Source organism: Copadichromis virginalis, linkage group LG4 (assembly GCF_057382275.1).
Source record: "Copadichromis virginalis isolate Kocher_CV1m ecotype Utaka linkage group LG4, C_Virginalis_male_GT1.1, whole genome shotgun sequence".
NCBI classification, from domain to species: domain Eukaryota; kingdom Metazoa; phylum Chordata; class Actinopteri; order Cichliformes; family Cichlidae; genus Copadichromis; species Copadichromis virginalis.
In genome coordinates, this window is record NC_140621.1 from 35,397,721 (window position 1) to 35,418,694 (window position 20,974).

General features: G+C 48.0%; 2 protein-coding genes across 9 annotated transcripts in view; one reads left to right on the forward strand and one right to left on the reverse strand.

The window, feature by feature from the left end:
* The first annotated feature begins 1,180 nt into the window (after positions 1-1,180).
* atxn2l (ataxin 2-like) lies at positions 1,181-10,677 on the forward strand. 3 transcript variants are annotated; one of them, XM_085455167.1, is made up of 23 exons: positions 1,181-1,323; positions 1,767-1,824; positions 2,484-2,540; positions 2,631-2,702; positions 3,026-3,188; positions 3,465-3,583; positions 4,007-4,098; positions 4,244-4,450; positions 4,622-4,929; positions 5,013-5,099; positions 5,229-5,363; positions 5,448-5,525; positions 5,598-5,659; positions 5,772-6,055; positions 6,142-6,205; positions 6,281-6,436; positions 6,524-6,587; positions 6,775-6,935; positions 7,147-7,273; positions 9,154-9,272; positions 9,401-9,583; positions 9,864-10,032; positions 10,327-10,677. In XM_085455167.1, exons 2-23 carry the CDS (start codon positions 1,780-1,782, stop codon positions 10,383-10,385), a joined length of 2,811 nt encoding a protein of 936 aa, XP_085311293.1. In that variant the 5' UTR covers positions 1,181-1,323; positions 1,767-1,779; the 3' UTR covers positions 10,386-10,677. The 3 variants fall into 3 exon arrangements, with proteins under 3 accessions (XP_085311293.1, XP_085311291.1, XP_085311292.1); XM_085455165.1 differs by lacking the exon at positions 1,181-1,323 and adding an exon at positions 1,330-1,684; XM_085455166.1 differs by lacking the exon at positions 1,181-1,323 and adding an exon at positions 1,330-1,455.
* A 72-nt stretch (positions 10,678-10,749) lies between these two features.
* The window catches only part of LOC146712046 (uncharacterized), an 11,530-nt gene continuing 1,305 nt past the window's right edge, over positions 10,750-20,974 (reverse strand). The window contains exons 2-14 of one of the 6 annotated variants that reach the window (XM_085455174.1): positions 15,498-15,607; positions 15,243-15,276; positions 15,134-15,162; positions 14,895-14,948; positions 13,976-14,048; positions 13,797-13,840; positions 13,680-13,706; positions 12,810-12,846; positions 12,640-12,719; positions 12,530-12,553; positions 12,225-12,341; positions 12,014-12,084; positions 10,750-11,938 (exon numbers count right to left, since the gene is read on the reverse strand). In XM_085455174.1, the coding sequence (XP_085311300.1) occupies positions 11,918-11,938; positions 12,014-12,084; positions 12,225-12,341; positions 12,530-12,553; positions 12,640-12,719; positions 12,810-12,846; positions 13,680-13,706; positions 13,797-13,840; positions 13,976-14,048; positions 14,895-14,948; positions 15,134-15,162; positions 15,243-15,276; positions 15,498-15,600 (714 nt within the window). In that variant the 5' untranslated portion in view covers positions 15,601-15,607 and the 3' untranslated portion in view covers positions 10,750-11,917. Of the gene's footprint in view, positions 11,939-12,013; positions 12,085-12,224; positions 12,342-12,529; positions 12,554-12,639; positions 12,720-12,809; positions 12,847-13,679; positions 13,841-13,975; positions 14,049-14,894; positions 14,949-15,133; positions 15,163-15,242; positions 15,277-15,497; positions 15,608-15,840; positions 16,245-18,067; positions 18,371-20,974 lie in introns of those variants that run through there. The other 5 variants (XM_085455169.1, XM_085455170.1, XM_085455172.1 and 2 more) reach the window with 5 other exon arrangements.

Consider the following 20,974-nt stretch of genomic DNA (forward strand, 5'->3'; position numbering starts at 1 on the left):
GCACCCCTGCATTAGATAAATGTGGAAGTTCTGGTTTTAGCATCACCCAGACTAAGATACCGGCTAATTAACACTTTCATGCATTATGACAATCTGGATTGGTTTTTAAGTATTTTTATTCATATTTAGGAATGAAAAAGATTTCTAAACTTTTTTTTTCATTTCATTTTTGTTTAAACATGTGCTTTTCAAAGACTTTTACATGTCCACTTAGGTGGACAACATCACCTTTGGAGTGGGTGGCAAGTATGGGGTGACATCAGTGTCCAATGTAGTGGTTTATGTGAAAGTATACCATCAACACAAACAGCCTTTGAATAGCTGTAACTGTAGTGACCACTGTGTGAAACGGTTAAATAACATCCAATCAAATCCAGCAGTTTCACAGAACTGGAGCTCACACCTGTTGGACCGTCTGTTAGTACAGTGACCTCACAGCAGCCATATTATTGGTCAGAGGGCTCCAACAACACAAACATGGTCCAGAGGTCCAGTTCAGGTGAAGCGAGCGGCTACAGCTGCCTTTCACCTCTCGGTTTGCCTCTGGTGGATGTTGCAGGAACTGCAGATTTCTGAGCTTCTTCAGCTCAAAAGAGAAGCTGCTTCGTCTTCAAGATGGACATGGGTGTATTTGGACAGTCGTGATCTCAAAATGATGAAATGTTTGGAACAATCTGGAGTCCATGGTGATGCAAGGTGTGATGCGAACAACCTGAGGTGGTATTGGACAACATCACAGCTCATTTTTAGACATGGGCGCATATTTAAAATGCAAAGTGCTTCAATAAATCTGAACTTTACTGAAAGGTGCATGCATTACTTTAAAGTCAGTAAATTATTGGTTTGCTAATTGATTCTGGATGAAAGCCAGTGAAGGATGATTGAACCCGCTCTCAGGTTTGTCCTTTTTTGCTTGTGTTTTTGTTTTTTTTACTGTCGCGAAGTTAAAAACTAAACAAAAACAAAACGCACGCGATCGTCGATGTAACATTGCTTAAACAGGGTGACGTATGATTGACAGGAACTCTAACCAATGAGGAAACGACGGCGACAAAACGAACGAATCGGTTGCCTAATGTAGATAAGTGGGCGGGGTTTGCGTTTAGTGCGCTCGTTTTAATTACCGGGGTGGGCCTGGTGAGTATGGGCGTAGCGTGGAAGTTGCCGCATCGGGGCAGCTAAGTGCTTACGTCACAGGGATGGTCATTTACACGCAGTCCAAGCTGCTCCGCTCATGAACGCGTTCGTTTGAATTTGAACTGGAATCCGTGGATCGGGCCGCCAGCCACAGTGGGGCCGCATCACGTGGGCGGCGGGACCCGGGTGCGGTAAATCGAGCGCACCTGGCGCTGTTTTGTTGTTGTTTTCCAGGTGCGCCGTGTTCGGCCTGTCAAACCGCGTGACTTCGTACCGGGACGGCAACACCGGAGTAACGGGGATGCACGTGACTAAAAAGTATTATTTACACGCTAAGCCTCGTGCACGTGTCACTCTGGCCATTTGTGGCGGTTCGTTTGTTTAAAAGTCGCCGTGTCCCTGAGCTAGCGCCGTTAGCCTGCTGCGCTAGCTTACTTTACGATTCTGCGGTAAAACTGCGCCACCTTTGCGGGACGGCGCCGTGTGTGCGGGCAGGGCCAGATCATTGCATGCTAGGCTTCAGCTGGTTTGGCGGCTTTCTGCAGAGGTGGACTCTTTGATGTCATTGTTCGCGCAGAGGACGTTTTACCTGTAATTTGTCTACCTGACGCTTTCCCCTCCTTTTTCAGGAGCAGGAGCACCATGAAGCCACCTCCACTGACGCAGTCTCCTCCTGTGCGCAGCTCTGTAAGTACAGGTGACTGCTGGTCTCAGACAGGTGTGTCTGGTCAGCTGACACACCTGCTGTTTGGAAACAGCCTGAATAAAAGGCTTTATTATGAAACTCCATCAAAATAAGTCATCACAGGCTCAGATGTGGAAGCTTGTCTCTGCCACTGAAACGTCTTTTTTCCATCCATTTTCTTCTATTTATCCAATTCAGGATTGTGTTTGAGCTGCAGGTTATCCCTGCTCTCATAGGCCGGGAGGTGGGGTACACCTGGACAGGTAGGCAGTCTGTCAGGGCTCGTTAACCTTAAATCTCTGGCCTGTGGAGAACTCAGACTGGGACAGGTTGGGTTAGCGTCTCAACCTTTAACGTTTTCTTCTCTCAAACAATAAAACAACTAAAATGTTGACTTGTGGATGTTTGAAACGTGTTTTCATTGGACTCGAGCTGTCAGCCGAGACTTCAGTGCTGAGGCGGCGCTGCGCTGTATTTAATGAAAGCTTAAATGTTTGAGGGCTCGTTTATTTCAGGGCGGTTTCCTGAAGCTGAGGTTTATTTCTGTGCTCCTCACCATGGTCCACGTGTACTCGTGTTTTCCCACCTGACCCCTCACAATCAGCTGACTTTACCTGCACCTTAAGTATGACCTGCTCTCACGCCTCACCTGTGTCTGCAGGTATTTGAAGGCGTCTACAACAACGCGCGCATGCTTCACTTCCTCACAGCGGTGGTGGTGAGTCCGTTTCTGCCTTTTTGTTTCTGGTTGCTGTTTTTTGGCTGAGTGCCGCAGATGCACTGAAGCCGTCCTCTCTGCTGCTTCCAGGGCTCCACCTGCGACGTGAGAGTGAAAAATGGTGCCGTGTACGAGGGAATCTTCAAGACGCTGAGCTCGCAGGTGACTTTTTTTAAAACTGCTGATATTTTGACCTTCAGTGTTTTTGCTTCTCAGGGGTTCAGACACACGGCTCTCTCCTGCTGTCCGTTTTGTCTCTTTGCTCGTGTCTGAGTCTGCTCCCGTTGAAGGTTTCTTCCTGTTAAAAGGGAGGTCTTCTTCCCCAATGTCACCAAGTCCTGCCCTTAGTGGGGGTTTGTCTTTACCATCACTGAGTCTTTACTTTGCAATTTGACGCAGTTCTGATGCATCAAACTGCCATCTGTGAGGTCACTCCTGCAGAAGCTTCACTGGTTAAATGGCTGTAATCTGTCTGCATGTGTCAGTGTGAGCTGGCTGTGGATGCTGTTCACAAAGTGAGTGACGGAGGAGGAGGGAGCCAGCCCTCTGCTCCCAGGATCGAGGATGTTACTGACACCATGATCTTCAGCCCCGCTGACCTCGTCACTATGACTTGCCGGGACGTCGACTTGACCTTTGCCGTCAGAGGTAAACGGGCTCCGCCCACGTTTAGATTAGAACTGCATTTATTTTCTTTAAAAAAACAAAAATCAGGTTTGCGTGTGAGCTCCAGGTCTCAGGGGAGAGTCGGAGGGTTAATGGGGAATATTACCTGTGCGAGTAATAAATATTCAAAACTGGATAACGTGATGATCAGCGGCGCGTTAACTGGTTTGTGCGTCGGATGCTGCAGAGATGAAGGATCTGAAGTGGTCGGACCGAAGCCTGATTTTTTTTTTTTTTTTTTTTTTTTTTTGTCTGTAGACTCGTTCACGGACTCGGCCATCGGCTCGTCACGGCTGAACGGGGAGCACCGGGAGAAGGTGCTGCAGCGGTGGGACGGGGATGGAAACGGAGACGGCTTTGACCTGGACTCGGACACGGTGAGGAAGCTTTTAATTTCGAAGGGAAAGTTTTACACTGACCCGCAGCACCCCCTCTGCTCTTACTGACCTCTACTGCTGCCTCTGGTGGACGTTAGAGGAACTGCAGCTCCTGTTTCAGGCCGTTCTCTCACAGCTGAACCGAGCAGACGATTTCACAAAAACTTCTTACTGAAATGTTTGAAAACCAACGACACAAATCAGGTGGACTCTTACCTGTAAATCTCAAACGTACGGTTTTATTAACAAATGAAGCAGAATTATTTCCAAAGAAAGGTTTTATTATTTAGGACAAACTGATGCTTTTGGCTTGTCAGCACTGCCCTGCTGATTTTGAAGATATTTTCCTGTTGGGTTCACGTGGAGTACCTCGCTGAAATGAGACGTCTCCGATTCATTCGTTTTTTTTTCCCTTTGTGTCAGTCGAACGGCTGGGACGCCAACGAGATGTTCAAGTTTAACGAGGAAGCGTATGGCGTGAAGTCGACCTACGACTCGAGCCTCTCCATGTACACGTAAGGAAACAAACCTTTTCAGGTTCACCAGCTGTGTCTCCGTCTGCCAGACGTGAAACATAAAAATGTTCGCATATGTTGTGAAGCGTCGGTTTTCATGATTTTAAATGAGGGTCTCTCCTTCCTTCTGTCATGCTTTTCCCAGCATGCCTTTGCAGAGGGGGAACTTGGAGGTGTACCGGCAGCGGGAGGCTAGGGCGGCGCAGCTAGCCAGTGAGATCGAGAGCAGCCTGCAGTACCGCCGCCGCGTCTCCCTGGAGAACGACGAGGGAAGGAGCGAGGAGGACAAGTACAGCTCGGTGGTCCGAGAGCGGGAGGAGAGGACGAGTCCTGGGTTCGCCTCCACGAGCAGGTAACGGGAACGTGGCGCACCTGGCGAGGCAGAAAATAATAAAACATTTTAAAAATGACCAAAAATTCCCAAAATACAAACTTTCCTGCCTGAATTTGCCTCAGAAGTTCCCAGGATGTTTTCCCGACCTGAAGCTGCTCTCGCTTCCTGTTTCCCTCCCTTGTTTCTCAGGGAGGCGAAGTACGTCCCCCTCCCTCAGAGGGCTCGAGAGACTGGCCCGTCTGCCAGCAGCATCAGACCCGGGGCCTCCGGCCGAGCAGCACCGCCTCCCTCCAGACACCTCCCGCCCAGCTGCTCCTCCCCCAAACCATCCTCTGATAGGAGCAGCCCTATGTCTGTCAGGACCGCCTGCTCTCCCAGCCAATCACGGAGCAGCCCACCTGCCGCCAGCAGCCCGCCCCACACCAACCACGTTCTTCCACACTCGCGCTCGCACCCGCAGGCGCTAACCGACACCACGCGCTCGTCTGTAAACGGTGGTACGAAGCTTCTGTGTGTGTCGAGCAGCTCCCTCTTGTGGTCACATCATGCACTAACGTCTATGTTTGATCGTCTCCTTCAGTTTCATCCAGAATGTCTCCGAAATCCCTTCAGAGATTCCAGAGCAACAGAACGCTGCGGAGCCCGAACTCCCAGTCCACGCCTGCAGGTACCGCGCACACACACATGCACACGCACACACGCACGCACGCACACAAAAGCTGAGCAGAGCTTCCTCCTTCCTTCCTCCTGGACGCTCACCTGTTCCTCCTCTTCCTCATCTCCGTCTGTCCTTCAGCATCTCGTGCTATGAAACCAGACGCCCCTCCCCAGGATCCTCCGTCTGTCGACCCCGGTTCCTCCTCCCTTTCCACTGTCACCATGGCGACCACCACCAAACCCACTGGCCCCACCCCCCTCTTCCCCGTGGACGGTGAGCTGATGTTTGATTTATTTGTCGCGTGTGCAGCGCTCACAGACCGCTGTGTGAAACCTGTGCTAACGTGTTCCTCTGCAGTGAGTGAAGTCCTGGGCAACGCCGCCAAAGAGCCGCCTGAAGGTCCGCCCGCTCCACAGGACGGCAAGAACAGCAAAGGTACAAAAACCTCCACCCGCCTGCCGCTGCCTTCGTCAGCCCTCCTCACTCCGCCTCTCTTCCTGTTCGCAGCTCCGTCTGTGCAGCAGAGGTCTCAGCTGGAGGAGCTCCGCAAGTTTGGCAAAGAGTTCAGGGTAATCACGGTGGTCACATGATGTCACCTGCTGTGATGTCATTTTAAAAAATGAAAGAAATGGAGCGTCTGCAGTCGCTGGTCTCACCGAGGTCTTCCTCTTTGTCACTCAGCTGCAGGCGAGCTCCTCCCCTTTGGCGAGCCCCGCCTCTGTAGACACCCTTCAGGATAGCCCCACCCCCTCCACGGAGTGTTCCTCCTCCTCCTCCTTGTCGTCCCCCAGCCCACCGAGGCCTGTCGTGGCTACAGAGGTAGCTCCACCCATCTCAGCACCTGCTGCCCTGCTGCCTGCAGCTCCACCCGGCCCCCGCTCCTCAGGGACGGAGGGGCCGACTGCGACCCCGATCGGAGGGGAGCTGAGCAGCGAGCGAGCGGAGACGGCGACGCCGACGGCAGCGTGAGTGAAGCGAGTAGCAAATGTAAAGACGCCGTGATGGCGCTGTAACACGTGTTCACGCGTCTCTGTGGTTCTGATGTTTTCAGGCAGGTGAAAAACTCGACGCTGAATCCAAACGCCAAGGAGTTTCTTCCCGTTAAAGGAAACGCGGTAAGTCCTCAGAGGTCGCGCCCGAGTCGTGCTTCGTGCACACTTCTCAAACATGCCGCTCATTGTGACTTGCAGAAACCCGCCTCGAACCCCGTCCCGCCTCGGCCGACGCCGCCCAGCCCCGCGGTGGTCCTCCCAGGACAGCCAGGAGGAGGGGCCATCTACAGCAGCCCACCTGCACACTACCTGTCCTACATCTCCCCCATCCCCCTGCAGGGACACTCCATCCAGGTGTGTTTTTATTTAAATGTCCGTCTCAGGGGGCGGGGTTGGTGATGACACTGATGTGATGTAATGGCGTCCTCGTGTCCTCCTCAGGCTCCTCAGCTGTATCAGTACACCGTGTCGACCATCAGTCAGGGGAAATACCCCAGACCCAAAGGTACACGCCGCACTCACGCCTCCATATTTGGTGTCCCTGTGAGAAACGAGCGCTTTTCTTTTCCCGTGCCGCCGCCTCCAGTTCAGATCAGGACGCTGTGTGTCTGTTAGTCCTGCAGTTTGATCGTTGGACGTTCAAATTTATTGTGCTGGTTGAGTTCAGTGATCCAGGTGTTCTTCTGCTCCAGGCTTGGTCGGGGGTCCGCGTCCGGAGCACCACGGCTCCCCGGCCTCCTCCATGATCTCGGCCTCGGCAGCAGGGCCCCAGCTGGTGGCTTCTCCTTACCCCCAGTCCTACCTGCAGTACAGTCAGGTGATCCAGGCCTTGCCCCCACACTTCCACGGACAGGTAAGTGCAGCGTGCTCTTCGCCTGTCGCTGAACCAGGTTTCTGTGAGACGTGCAGTCGTCACAAAACACGTGACCTCAGTGACGGCCGCTCGCTTACTGTTGATGTCTCTGCGGCGGTTACGGAAACATTTACAGGAAGATGAGTTCACGTTTCGTCTTCTGTGCTTTTTAAAACGTGGTGCTGACTTTGTCCTCTCTCTTTAACCATAGCCGATTTACTCGATGCTGCAGGGAGCGAGGATGCTGACCGCCGGGGCCGCTCAGCCGCTCGGGCCCCCGGGCCCCCAGTTCCCCGGGCAGGCCGACGGCCTGCCGGGCCCCCAGCAGGCCATGTACGGTAAGAGAGGAGCTGCATGTTAAAATTTGAGCTTCAAACACAAATTTATCTCCTTTTGTTTCACATGCACCTCAGAGTTGCTGCTTAATGACCCACACAAGTAAATATTTATTGTGAAGCAGATTCAGCTTTCAGTCTGAACGTGTCTTCAGCTGAAACAGGACGTTTAGAGACGTCTTTACAGGAACAACAGACGATTCGACGTCTTCGTGGTTCAGACAGATTTGAGAGCTCTGACTGTTTGACCTGATGCGGCGATCGACTCGAGATGAGCTCAAATACATGCAGAAGAGTGTAGGCAGGGTGGAGTGGGTGGGGACAAGTGTCGGGGTGACAGATGGTCTTGGTGGTGTCAAAGAGCAGGTTATTGTGAGAACCCCACCCAGTCAGGTGCTTCACCTCCTCCCTACAGTCTCTCACTGTGGTGTTGGTGGAGAGAGGGGGTTCAGGATGAGGGTGGAGGAGACCTGTTGGGGTTTGCTGGTCAGAAAGCTCAGTATCTGGAGGAGTTTGGTGGTTGCATTGTGTCGTCTGCATAAAGACTAATAACATTTACAGGTCGTGCAAAAAAAGACGTTTAAACTGGAGCTGGGCATCGTCACTGATTTCTAGAATCGATTCAATTCGATTTAAATCTGGGAAATTTTGACAGTCAGAAATATTATAATTCAGATCAGCACATTTACATATTTTTGTATCTATAAAAAGGAAGCTGACACACGCAAGACTTTATCAAAGGTGTGAGCATCACAGCAGAGGCCTTTGTGTCAAAGCAGCTGAAGATAAAACAGAAAAACATGAAGCAGATTTTCCTGTTCTGGATTTTATAAAAATATTCTGCAGTCGATCAAAAAGGAAAGAAAACCATTAATCAGCCCATGAACATCACCTCTGAAGTTACAGCGGTTTTATTACAGACACAGCGTTTTGCATTTTGTATCATTTAAAAAAGTTTAAAAAGTATTTCAACAGCAGAAATGAGGTCTTGTTTTCGGTAGACTTGTGCGTAACAAGCAAGCGAATAATGCAGAAAACAGATTTTTAGACAGAGCGGTGCGCTTTTTATTGTGGTGGCAGCAAAACAGCAAAGTCAGAGTGAATCCATGACGATGTTTGTGTGAAGCGTAGTTTATTGTTTGGAGAGAGATCAAACTAACAGCTTCAGAATCAGCACAAAAAGGGCGTGAACACAAAGCTCGACCCGCCGACAGAGTCAGCGAGCTGTCGGCTTTCAGCCCCGACCGTGTCCGTGCCGTCGCTGAGAAAGTCACAGCTCGCTGATCCTGATGCGTCGGCGGGTCGAGCTTTGTGTTCACGTCTCTGTGCAGAAGCCTGTTCCTGCTCTCAGTTACTGTTTTCATCTTTGGTGGTTGTTGAAGTTTTGTGAGGTTTCACCTGAGATTCTGGCATTTCGGGAAAAATTCATCTATATTAAAAAATCGATTCAGGATTTGAATGAATCGATTTCACGTTATCCAAGCCAGAATCGATTTTAATCGATAAATCGATGATTAAAACCCGCCCCTAGTTTAAACCAGACTTTGACCACCAGGGGGCAGTGCTTTAGAGCGGATCGTAGATGCTCTTTGTTCGATCCCCGTTTCCTCGGGCTGCTGTTGTAAAGAAGATGCTTGTTATTTGTCTGCTTAAGTAAAGGTTAAAGGTCACTGCGCCATGTTGTGCTTCAAATTGTTTTTGCACACCGTTCCAGCTCTGGTCTGTTCGGCTTCTCTCAGATGATAAAGTCATCGTGGACATTTCCTCTGTGAAAACTCTTTAATTTACAATAAAAAGCGTAAAATCGTTGAAGGTGTGACTGGTTTAACCCACCTGTGTGAGGTGGGAATGCTGATTAAAGCTCATCCTTCCTCCTCTCTCAGCTCCTCAGTCCATCCATACTCACCACTCGGGCTCCCTCCATCCTCCTCAGCCCTCCAGCACACCCACTGGGAGTCACCCCCCACCCCAGCACACGGCCCCCAGCCCAGGACACGCTCAGGTGGGTGCCAACGATGACTAATCCATCACATCTGAAGCTTTTGTTCAAAGTCAGGAGAAACTGATAACGCCGCCGTCAGGTTTGTTTTTCTAAATGTTTTAATGTATTTATTGGTTCACACTCCTCAGGTGAGTCAGGGCGCCTCTCAACCTCAGTCCTTGTTTCACTCCGGAGGTCTGTCGGCTCCCACGCCCCCTAACCTGCCGCCGGGCCACGGCTCGCCGCAGGCCGCCTACGCCATGCAGGGATACGGCTTGCCCACGCCCCAGCAGCTGACCCACGGCTTCCCGTCAATCAGCCAGCTCACACAGGTGAACAGGAAGAGCACCTGCCTGAGATAAACCGAACGTGAGGTGTTTCTGCCGCTTTAACCGTTCTTTAGATTCATGTGAGAACAAGTCGGGTTCAGGAATCCGCTGTTCTCACCGTGTGTTGTTTGCAGAGGTAAACGTGAAACCTGGAGTATCAGCCAAAATAAAAACATTTATATTATAATATTAATCAGCTGATTAATAACGTGAGGTTTCTTTCATCTTTGAGCTCGGCGCCCCCTGCTGTCAGATTGAAACCTCTCCTGTTTGTCCTCTGCAGGCTCACATAACGGGCGGCATGTCGGGACCGCACCACGCTGCCGGCCACGGCCCCCCGCCTGTCATGCTGCACTACGCCCCCCCTCAGCAGGGTGGCGGCTCCAACCCCCAGCACGGCCCGCCGCCCCAGCAGGGGGCGCCGCAGCACTTCTACATCGGACCCGGTCAAGGTGAGGGGAACAAACCTCCCACAGACTTAAATCTCAGCTCCTGCTGCGACCGTCAAACACAGGCTCGCATGAAACTCACAGCAGAAACAAAGTCGACGGTCGGGTCGTCTGCAGGGAAACCTGAGGGTTATTGGCCACTGAATTATTAGTAAATGAATCAAATCAATGATAATTGGCCTAATCTAAGCTGTGGGAGTGCATCGGCGCCATCGAGCAGGAGACGGTTGGCTCCAGATGGCGCTCCGGGCTGTGAGGAGGATTTAATCCCGAGCTTTTGTGTTTCGTGTCTTCCAGCTGTCCAGGTCCAGGCTCACCCCGCCCAGCAGCTGTCCTTCCATCCGTCCGCCAACTGAAGCCGGCCGGATTCACGATAGCGGCGTCGCCTCCACCTCGTAACATTCCCCGCACGCCTGACACGAGTTGATGTTCTCACCTGGATGTTTTTTAAAAAGCAGATCAGACGGAAACGCCTCGCGTGAGGCGGAGCTTCTCGATTTTTAACACGTAGGCAGAGACCGTCTGTACACACGGACATGAAACTGGACTGAAGACGTTCAAACTGGTGGAAACTTTGTGTGCCCCATTCTTCCTCTGTCCTTTTTACAGACGAAACCAGTTCATTATTAATAAAAGCACTGAAACCGCTTTGGTTCTGTCTCCGTGAAGAGTTTGATTCACTGTAACCTCCAGCTGGGCGCAGATAGACTCGGATTCAGGTTTTCTTTAAAACATTTAATTTGTAGTTCTTTAAAAAACATTTGTTCTCACACTCAGGTTTTTACAGGCCCAGAGACGACAGCAAACAGCAACTGCACATAAATACATGAAAAACACTGGATGGATGAGAACGTTCTCAGGAGGTGTCATCAAAGTAAAGCTCAAACATGTCGCCCCTCATGACGCGAGGCGTGTGAAAGGAAGAGTTAACCAATGAAATAAAACCTAACGTATTTAAGTCAAATATTTAAAGAGAGAGAGAAACCTGTGAGTCAGAGTCACGGGAGAGAAACTGATCTGACGCCTCCTCGCACTGCTGGATTTGTCGCTGCTACAAAAGCGAATAACAGGATCCTAATTTAGTGTTCCCACCTTCGTGACTTATAAATACTCTATGGTGTCTCTATGGTGACGCTCGGGGAAACCTGCACAGCGACTTCCTGTTCCGGTTCCAGCCTGTAGGGGGAGCAGGTTTGAAAATGGGACGGCAGTCTACCCACTAAGGAGGAAACGAAATCTGACTGCCGGTTATTACTTTCATTTATTTAAATAAGGTGATGGCAGAGATCGGCTGGCGTGAGGCCGTCTGCGGTCGCTGTGACGGGCTGGCGCGATGATCGGGCTCGTCTGCCGCAGGGACGCTCGGCCGGTTGTATTCTGCTTTTATTGCCGAGTGTGTAATTTTGCAGTTTTTGTTTCAGAGCAGTGACGTTTGGGCCGGATACGCCACACAAATACAAATCCTCACCGTAAACAGATTACATGTCATTTCCGGTCGAGTCGCGCCGCTCCAGGTTCCCGAGTGTAACTGCAGCGTAAAGGTCCAAAAACACTCCAGCAGATATTTACACAAAACCAAAGAAGCAAAACTTGACTTCCTGTTTGGACCGAGGACGCCGCTGGAACAGGATGGATTCCTCCAGAGCACGGCTGGCATTTACCTGGTTTCCAGGTATCTGATGGCCAAAGTGGAAGTTTCAAATGTGCAGTTTTACGCCTCCGTCAGTCTGATCACACTGACACTGCTGAGCCTGCAGGAAGTGGGGAGGAAGGTGTTTCAGGTCTTCATCTCAGTTTCTTATCTCAGTCGTTCAGCTTAAAAAAAACACAAAACAAAAAAAACTGGTCGGGCGTCGTTATGGAGGAAGGTGAACGCTCGATGTGGTCGTCAGTGGTTGACTAGTCCCATCTGAAAAGAAGAAGACAGCGACTGAGCCGACGTCTCCAACGAGAAGCTGAATGTTGGCGAGTCGCTTCGACTTACAGGTTGGTTGACGTAGTTGGACTCTTCGTACTCGTCTTCGCTGCTCTGAGCGGATGAACCTGGAGTGGACCCTGAACAAAAGACAAACATCCGACCTTTTATAACCACGTGTGCTTAAAAACCAAAACATTCAGTGAGTTATTTTGTCACAGAGGAGGATTATCGAAGCTTATTTGCTGATGACATGTCAATCAAAAGAAGACAACTTTACTTTGATAAGTCGCACGACGAGGGAAGGTACCGGACAGTTGGAGCATAGCGTCGGGTGCGCAGTGCAGTATACCTTTTGGTGCCACGTTCTCATAGGGTTCGTCGTCGTCGTCTTCTTCTGAGCAGAGAACAGAGGCGGCGATGCGGCGTGATTAAAAATGAATTCTGACTTCTGTTTGAACAGCTGCTTGTTTTGGCGTTCAGACATTTTAAAACTTGTCATACTTTCCTGTTTTGTTTCCGTTTTAAATAAAAGGAAAAGAAACGTTTGAAACGCGTTGAAGCTGAACAACTATGTTGCCTTACCATCGAGGTTCACGTAATTATGATCTGTGAAAGAGCACAAACAGCTGATGAGTCCACATTCTGTTGACTCCCCAACGTCCGTGTTTTACGATGAAAGATCCAAACTGCACCTGAACTGGGCGTCGAGGCTCGGCTCTCGATGTCCGCGGGGACTCCTTTGCTCTCCTCCAGATTGTCGGGTAACACCTCTCTGGGGAAACCACAGAAGAAGAGGAAGATCAGTTTAGAGCGTCATCACTGAGGTGCAAACACCAGCTGGAAGCTGCACGTGGAAACCTACATGTAATTATCATGATCGTCAACGTCCTTCTCAGGTTCTGTGGAAAAACAAAAGTCAGCTAAACATCACGTTCCTGCACACTGACATCACAGGGTCAAAGGTCAGAGTTTTCTTCCTGACTTAAATCTAACAAATCCCAGATTCTAATCCGAGTCTGCAGCCCAATCCCGGTCCAGACCAGCTCTCCCAGTCCAAAGAGCTTAACCAGTCCACTACAACCATAACCAGGTTAAAGAGGTCCAATATTAAATCCCAGGTCCAGTTTAACTAATCTCAAAGTTAAATAAATCCTAAAATCTCAGAGTTAAACCTATTAAATCCAGTCTAACAGTTTCCGCAAGTCTCACTGATAAATCGCTTTTGGAGGCCGAGAAGCTTCAGGTCTTGGAAGTCAACGCCAACAAGACAAAGTGATGAAAGTCAGTCACTGGTTTTTGTTTTTCACACAGAAATGTCACAATATTGAGATTAAAAGTAGATCTTCATCTCCCAGCTGCTTCCTTTAGAGGTCACCGCAGCGGATCATCTACCTCCACCTCCTCCAACCAACTCTGCACCAACCAGTCTAAACTTATCAGATCAGATGTCAGTTCTGAACTGTGGCAGCCTGAGAGGTGAAACATCTTCACGAAGCTCCTCTGAGCTGTTCCTCTGAACAGGCAACAAGCCGGTGTACTCCTGGCATAAAGTCTAATCGTGTGGCTCATCAAAAATGACTCTCTTTAATCCAAAACGGCTCAGATGGGTCTGATCCTCTGGACCACAGCTCTGTCTGTGCATCTGATGATCTGAGCTTCATCTGACTGATGCTGGGCTCACTGTGCAAATGCAAATGGGTCTGATTGCAAAAAGAGGAGGGTGTACCCGTACCTGGATTCTCATAACTCGGGTTGCTCTCTGTAGGACAGAATTGGAGCAACAGGTTTGGGTAAGAAGGTAAAACAGAAAAATACAACTTAAATAATGCGTTGTCCTTTCCAGGCTCACCAGTTTCTGTTGGGGTGTAAGGTCTGTGCTCAGGTTTGGTTGAACTGTGAAACACAAAAAAGAGATCTGTGCACATCACACAACGATTTCTAAAGCTCTGCACGCTCCCAGGAGAGCGTCTCCTGCTCGCCAACGTTCATCACCTGAACCAGGTGCGCTCATAACACAGAGGGACTTACAAAGGAAGCCGCAGGTGGGGGTCAGGTGGAGGGGTTGTAATGATGACGGGGTTCGGGGGTAGGGTCGGCTGGGCTGGAACACAGATCAGTGTTAGCTTCATCATCATCAGCATAGAGAGGTATAAAGCATTCGTATCCGTTTTTAAGAGCAGTCGTCCATCTTTGGGGAGGGGACAACTTTACTTTCTCCTAAAAGCTCAAAGTTTCAGTTTTTATTATTTCGTTTACCTCCGTAAAACCAAACCAGCAGATTGCATCAGCTAGTTACACTTGTTTCCCATCCTCGCTGACCTGCATTGGCTTCCCATCAAATACCGCATTGATTTTAAAATGATAAATGACTTTGCTCCCAGATATCTTACTGAACCTCTCAGCTTGTACACTCCTGGCAGAGCACTGAGATCAACAATCGCTCTCAGTGCAGCCTGGGTCTCGGCCGAAGGCCAGAGGTGATCATGCTTTTGCCATAGCTGCACCCGAACTCTGGAATAATCGTCCTACTGCTGTTCACTGAATCAGTTCAATCTTTTAAATCGTGATTGAAACCCATTTATTCAATCTAGCCTTCCCTAGTTAGTGCCTGTATCCTGCAAATGTTCCCTTACGTAGTTTTAATCATTTTATTTTATTGCTGAATAATCTCTGTGTTTTGTATTTACACTGCGCTGAGGCTAATTCGTGCGCTCCACCTGTTGGTGTATTTAGACCCTGTTATTGTTCCTATCTCTAATTTATTGTATTACTGTGAAGCACTTTGGTGTACCGCTGCTTTTTAAATGTGCTATACAAAGAAGGTTGTATTGTATTAGTTATTTCATTTGAAGTCAGCGTTGATGTTAAATGTGACCACAGTTTGAAGGTACGCACACAGAAAATCCGTGCACGTCGGACCAAAGCTCAGGCTGATTTCAAAGCTTACCAACGCTGATGCTGCCGCTCGCAAGGCTTCTGGAAGTCGGCATGGAGAGTGGAGCTTAAAGAGACGAGCAATAATGAGACCGATTATTGTGAAGTGTGAGTCACGCAAAGCTGCACAGAGTAAAAACACAGAGGTGGAAATGTGAAGGTGATGAGTGACCGACATCGCAGAGCAGAATCGACCACGTGTTCACGGACCGTTGGTTTGAGCTGATGGTTGGACTGATGTTTCAGACTTACCTGCATGGATGACTCTGAATTCAGGTGATCTGAAAAAACAAACATCATCGTTTCTAAGCTTTGACTCATCGATGAAAAGTTCCTCTGTGCTGCAGACGGGAGCACTTACGTGTACTCTTCTGAAGCTGTTTGTTGGATGGACCCTGATGGGCGAGAAAAGAAAGATTATAATGTGTCAGTAGCTCAAAGCAGAAATCTCAGAAGACGCTGTGCTGGACACGATGGGTGTGAAAGATCTGGTCTGAGTCAGAGATAAAAGGCGTTTCTGAAAACCACAGGGTGGTTTGTGCTCGAGTCAGGTCAGCCTGTGGTTAACAGCGGTTAGCCGCAGGTTGATACAGTGTCAACTGCAACTTTCACCCACGCAGTGGACCTTTGTTCCTGCAGTCCAAACAGATGACGGCCAGGAGGACGATGGAGACGAAGACGGCGGCCGACACGAGGAGAAGGAACCAGGAGAAGTCCATGGTTTATCTGAGAGGGAAAGGAGAAGATCACAGGTCAGGTCTTAACCTCCGTCACTGCAGATAAGGACGACTGAGGTCGAGTAACTTCAGTTATTTAAAGCAGACTTTGATCAAACCTGGAACAAACAATCCTGAACTTTATCAGATGTGTTTGAGCCTAAAGTGATGTTCAGATTCTGAAGTTTACTTTCACTTTGTTATCAGTCATCAATCTGCACAGCAGGAAACCAAACAGCTTACTGTTGAACTTCCTCTGAGGTCTTCCTCCTGCCTGCAGCTCCATCGTCATCATCCCCCCTCCCTCCTCTGCACATGCTCAGACTGTCTCAGCCTCTCTGACTCTGAGCTGTGCCCCTCACTCCCAGTGAACATCTGAACATCTGCTATCGATCTAATCAGTCAACAAATAAAAGGATGTCCTGTTCACAGAAGCATTCACATCATCTGCTGCGTTGAGCAGTCCAGGCCATGCCAGACTGAGTTACTGAGACATAATTAGCAAAGGCTGGATCGGATGAAAGCAATCTGATTGGTCAAGGCTCGTGGTGACGACGATTGGCTGGGAATAGTTTTTTGCTTTAGTCATTAAAAACTTTAATCTTCATCATGATATATATAAATATATATAAATACACACACACACACAGTCATGAGCTGGTCATGAGCTATATAGCATGGCGGCGGCAGCGTCATGGCGTGGGGGCATTTGTCAGGTTGATGGTTTAGTTAGTGCAGTGGGAAAAATACAAATCCACTCTGAGTGAAAAACCTTTTCAGGTCATGTTTTCACTGCTGTTTGTTACTCAAAAGGCTACAAGCTGAATCTCAGGAAGCTGGGTGAAGACGAAGCAGCACGTTTTGATCCGGACTTTCTTTAGACCTGAAAGAAAGAAAATTCCCTCGAGTGAAGGATTCGCTGGCCGAGTGCTTTTGTTCTGTTTGGATTAAGAGTAACTCGTAAACCTGTGTCAGGTCAGTGCTGACCCACCTGGGGTTATGGTTAGGGTTTGGATTAATCCACTCATTTCAACAGACGAGTGGGTTTTTTTCTTCAGTTTTTACAGGAGGACAAAATATTGGAGACTTTGTTTTACAGGCAGCGTCTTCTAGTTTGAGCCTGTTTATCTGAAGCGGGCGTCCGGTGGCCTGCAGAGCGCGTGAGCTCTTGTTCTCTGCCGATGATTGTGTTTCACCATTTAATGCTAAAAAAGGAAGCAGGAAGTGTCCCACAAACGTGCACACACACATTCTGGTTAGAATAAAAAACAGAGTCTCAGCCGTGAAAAACCTGCTCCTCACAACAACAAGTCTTTAAACGTGAGCATGGAGGATTGTTACCGCGAGCCGTCTCTTCTCTGGAAGTTTGGTGTTTTTCATTCTGTGGTTTTTCTCGGCTTTTGAACACAACAACTGGAAACTTCCACCAATGAAGCTGCACAAACAAGTCAAATTTCCACTGGCTTCAAACACAAAACAAAAGCTTCAGTTTAATTCAGATTTTGAAGCTAAATGTTCAGAAGTCGTGCGATCAAAGCCGTCCTCCTCGGGTTCATAACGCCGACCCGAACTGCGCTGGATGAGACATAAAAACCAGAAACCTTTGTGGTCTGGCTGACAAACGGTTTCATGCTACATTTCTACATCACTGGAGGAAAAGTGCATGTGTGCAGAGCTGAGGGCTGCTGCACCCGCTCAACTCTGACTGTTACCTGCAGTAAGGTCAGAAAAAAGAAAGGAAAACCTGCAGAAGACATGAATCTGAAAAGTGATACCGATGCTTATGATGGGCCATATACATGTTACATCACATCACAAACACCAAATTCCTGCTGGAGCAACACCCTGGACCCAAACATCCACCCACAGACGTGAAGAAGCATCTTCATCCAGCACAAGTACAGACGGTGCGTCGGTGAGCCGGGACTCTGTGGGATCAGACGACCAAACTAAAGTCACATTTTGACATACTCGGGTCTACGTGTACTTCATGTAAATGATGTACCGTCATCATTTACATGAAGTACAGACGGCCACAGGAACCTGGATAACATTAGCTAACATTACCGGTAGCTAACATTAGCTAACATTAGCTAACATTACCGGTAGCTAACATTAGCTAACATTAGCGGGCGGCCTCTGTCGCTCCACAACAAGTCACTGAAACTGAGCAGAGAGCAGTTTACGTGACTGAGGTCTGGTAGGGTTTGATTTTCTAAGCTGTCTGCAGGTCATTGACAGCAGGTCTCTTTTGCACCAGCACATCATACAAAATACAGATTTTCACAAACTTGTCAGGAACGACCAGGAAAGCTCATCTCACATTATAATCGGACTCATTTTGCCACAAGTAAGTTTGAGTTTGACAAACGCTCGTGTGCTCGTCTTCATCACACGAGGCCGTGAACACGAGGAAGCTGTTCAAATGAAACCGGCTGTCCTATTTTCTTAAATAACTGGTGGTTTTTACCTTCCTGAGTTATCACAAAGAACAGTGTGATGCTAATCTGCTCTCAGGGGTGCGTCACACAGGAAGGAAAACCATCCACCACGTGGTGCGACTGACTGGTACTGCTCGCTTTCTTTCCCCTGCAAACCCAAAAGTCTCCAGTAAACAAGGCCAGCCGGCTCCGAACGCTGGAAACACACTTCAGAGGAAACAAGATGATGGAAACCCGACTCAGACGAACATCTTCGGCCTCGGCTTCGCAGCTTTTACTGCATCTCACAAACATCAATTCCACACTGCAGCGAGGAAGGCCGCCATCTTGCAAATGTAGAGCCCGCCACAAAACCCCCCGAAAGGTTTTATTAAACTCTGTCAGCAAACAGAAGCTCGTCTAATAAGGTCACAGCTGTGCAAAGGAAACGAACTGACTGATAATGATCGGTTTTATCTGAGCTGCACATGTTTCTGAGCTAAAAATCAAATATCAGCAGTGAAAATCATGCACCACACCTCAAAGCTCAACATCAAACTCAGCTCATGAACGATTACATCCTTTCATATTATTACATCATCTTCTTAACGATGCTTTAATTCAGTTTCTTCAACTGCCATGAAATCCATGAAATTAATCAAATATGTTTTGAAATCTTCAAAAGCAGGTTAGAAATCCGTCCAAAGGTGGATCTAAACCTAATCCCTGAAACCGCATCAGATCAAACCAAAGATAAAATTAGGTAATTGAATTAGGCTGAAACCAGTCTAAAACCAAGCCCAAAGCCACATCTGAAAGTCTAAAGTCACACAGACAGACAAAAGAGACCTCCCGAATTCACAAAAGCTCTGCCGCGTCTTTCAAGATTCTGCCAAAACAAATTTGTTTGAAATTTATTTTTCTTCTAGTCCAAAATAACTTCAGTCAGAAACCAGTCAGTGTAAAGACCAGTCTGAAACTGGGTCTCAAATCACCTTTAATACAGAGTCTAAACCCAGTAGACACTGAGATGGTCCGAAGACACGAAACTAGGTCAGCTCAAAATCAGTCAAAAAACCCCCACGTCCAAGACCCAGTCCGAGCCCACGTTTGGAAATCAAACAAAAAATGGCTGAAAACCAGTCCTCAACCAGTCTATAACCAGTTATAACCCATCATAACTAATCTATAATGGTTATAACCATTCTATAACCCATTATGACAGTTTTAACCGTCTATAACCAGTTATTCAATTCAGTTCAGTTTTATTCATATAGCGCCAAATCACAACAAGAGTCACCTCAAGGCGCTTTATACTGTAAGGTATATAATATTATAATAATATACATAATATATATATAATTATAATATATATAATATAATAATATACAATAATATATATCATCTATAACCAGTTCTAATCCATCTATAACCCATTTTAACCAGTGTCTAATGATTATAAGTATCTGTAACGGTTTATAACCAGGCTAAGTCTTTAGCACTAACTCATGAATCCTAATGATTCTTGAGTTTCTGAGATCTTTACGTGATCAGCAGGATTTTTTAACCCTAACATCCTCACATGTTTCTGTTTGTTCACGATTATCAAACTGTGAGCAATAAAATACACAAAAATGTCGAGTGCAGCAAAAATGAAAATGAGAATTAGCGCTCATATTTTCAAAGTGATATAGATATTTTTAATTTGTTAGAAAGTCCAAAAGCTCCAGACTGAAGCCAGACCAGGCCCGAGTCCAGACCACAGCTCTGATGTGTGGAGTTGGACTGAAGACGCTGAGTCTGACTGAGTCAGGGGGATCCTGCGATTCTCAACAGAAAGTAGAAACACTAAAGTCAAGTAGAAACACTGTGCTGCAGGTTTTCTGGCATCATCAGGGTGAACTTCAGGAAGTCACATGTTCCAGTCTTCAGATAAAGTCCTGATAATCAGCTCCGTCAAACTGTCAGCGCGCTTCAATGTGCAGCTCAGACAGGATGCAAACAGGCTTTGAGCTGCAGCTGGAGGCTTACACACCAGCCTGCTGCTCATTTTAACTCCATCACTCCAACGTGTTGCTTATTCTACTCTCGTTCACAGCGCTCCAGCACCGCGTCATGAAGGCGCATCATAAATAAGCGTTGCTCACTCACAACTCAAACAGCTACAGTTCTAAAAATATGAGGTTAAAACATGAGATTTTTTTTATGTAATCACTCTTGTGTGTTTGTTTTTATTGTTTGCTGTGAGTGAAGACAGCCATAAACACAAAGGTGTAAGAAAACCTGCCCTCCATGCGCACAACCACAGGGGAACTCTTTTTTTGCTGTGCTCTACATTATGTGACAACTGAAAATAAGGCAGGAGGCGTTTTGGGGTTTTGCCACGTAAAGAAAGCTGTTTCTCTGAAGTGAAGCTGCAGATCTGCTCATGTATGAAGAACCTGCCGGCACCAGCGGCCTGTTCGGCCTGAACTCACAGCAAACCAGGTCACCTGACATCTGGCCCTGCAATGAGACGCCAAACACAGCCGAGCGGGGCTGTAAATGTGGCCCCGAGAAGACTCCTCGACCGCGATGCACAAAAACCTGAAAATTCAGCTTTTTCTTCTTTTGTTTCACATTTCAGAGATCCTGGAGCCGCTGATACGCGCAGCGCTCTGTTTCCTGTGCAGGTAGCGGGTTATTTTAACCAGTTAGGCTCACCTGAGCCCACGCCGCCCATCAGCTAACCTGACTGGACCTCAGGCTAGCTTATATATGGACCCTTCTTATTCTCATCTTTGTTTTTTTAATTCTCAAATAAATATCAGAGAATTTCATGTAAAAGAGAACGAGTGAACTTCACCGCTGGTAAACAAGCAAAAGGTCAAAGGTCCTGATGATGGAGGAACTTTTGTGATTTCTCTTCTTTGAGCTGCATGAAATCCTGCTTTTCTAACAGCAGAGCTCTGATTGGG

Bases quoted from the DNA above. Each gene is read 5' to 3' on its own strand.
- atxn2l (XM_085455165.1), top strand. From the start codon at position 1,647: ATGCTAGGCTTCAGCTGGTTTGGCGGCTTTCTGCAGAG. The intron at 2,703-3,025 runs GTGACTTTTTTT...TGCATGTGTCAG, and splicing joins TCAAGACGCTGAGCTCGCAG to TGTGAGCTGGCTGTGGATGC. The intron at 6,588-6,774 runs GTACACGCCGCA...CTTCTGCTCCAG, and splicing joins GAAATACCCCAGACCCAAAG to GCTTGGTCGGGGGTCCGCGT.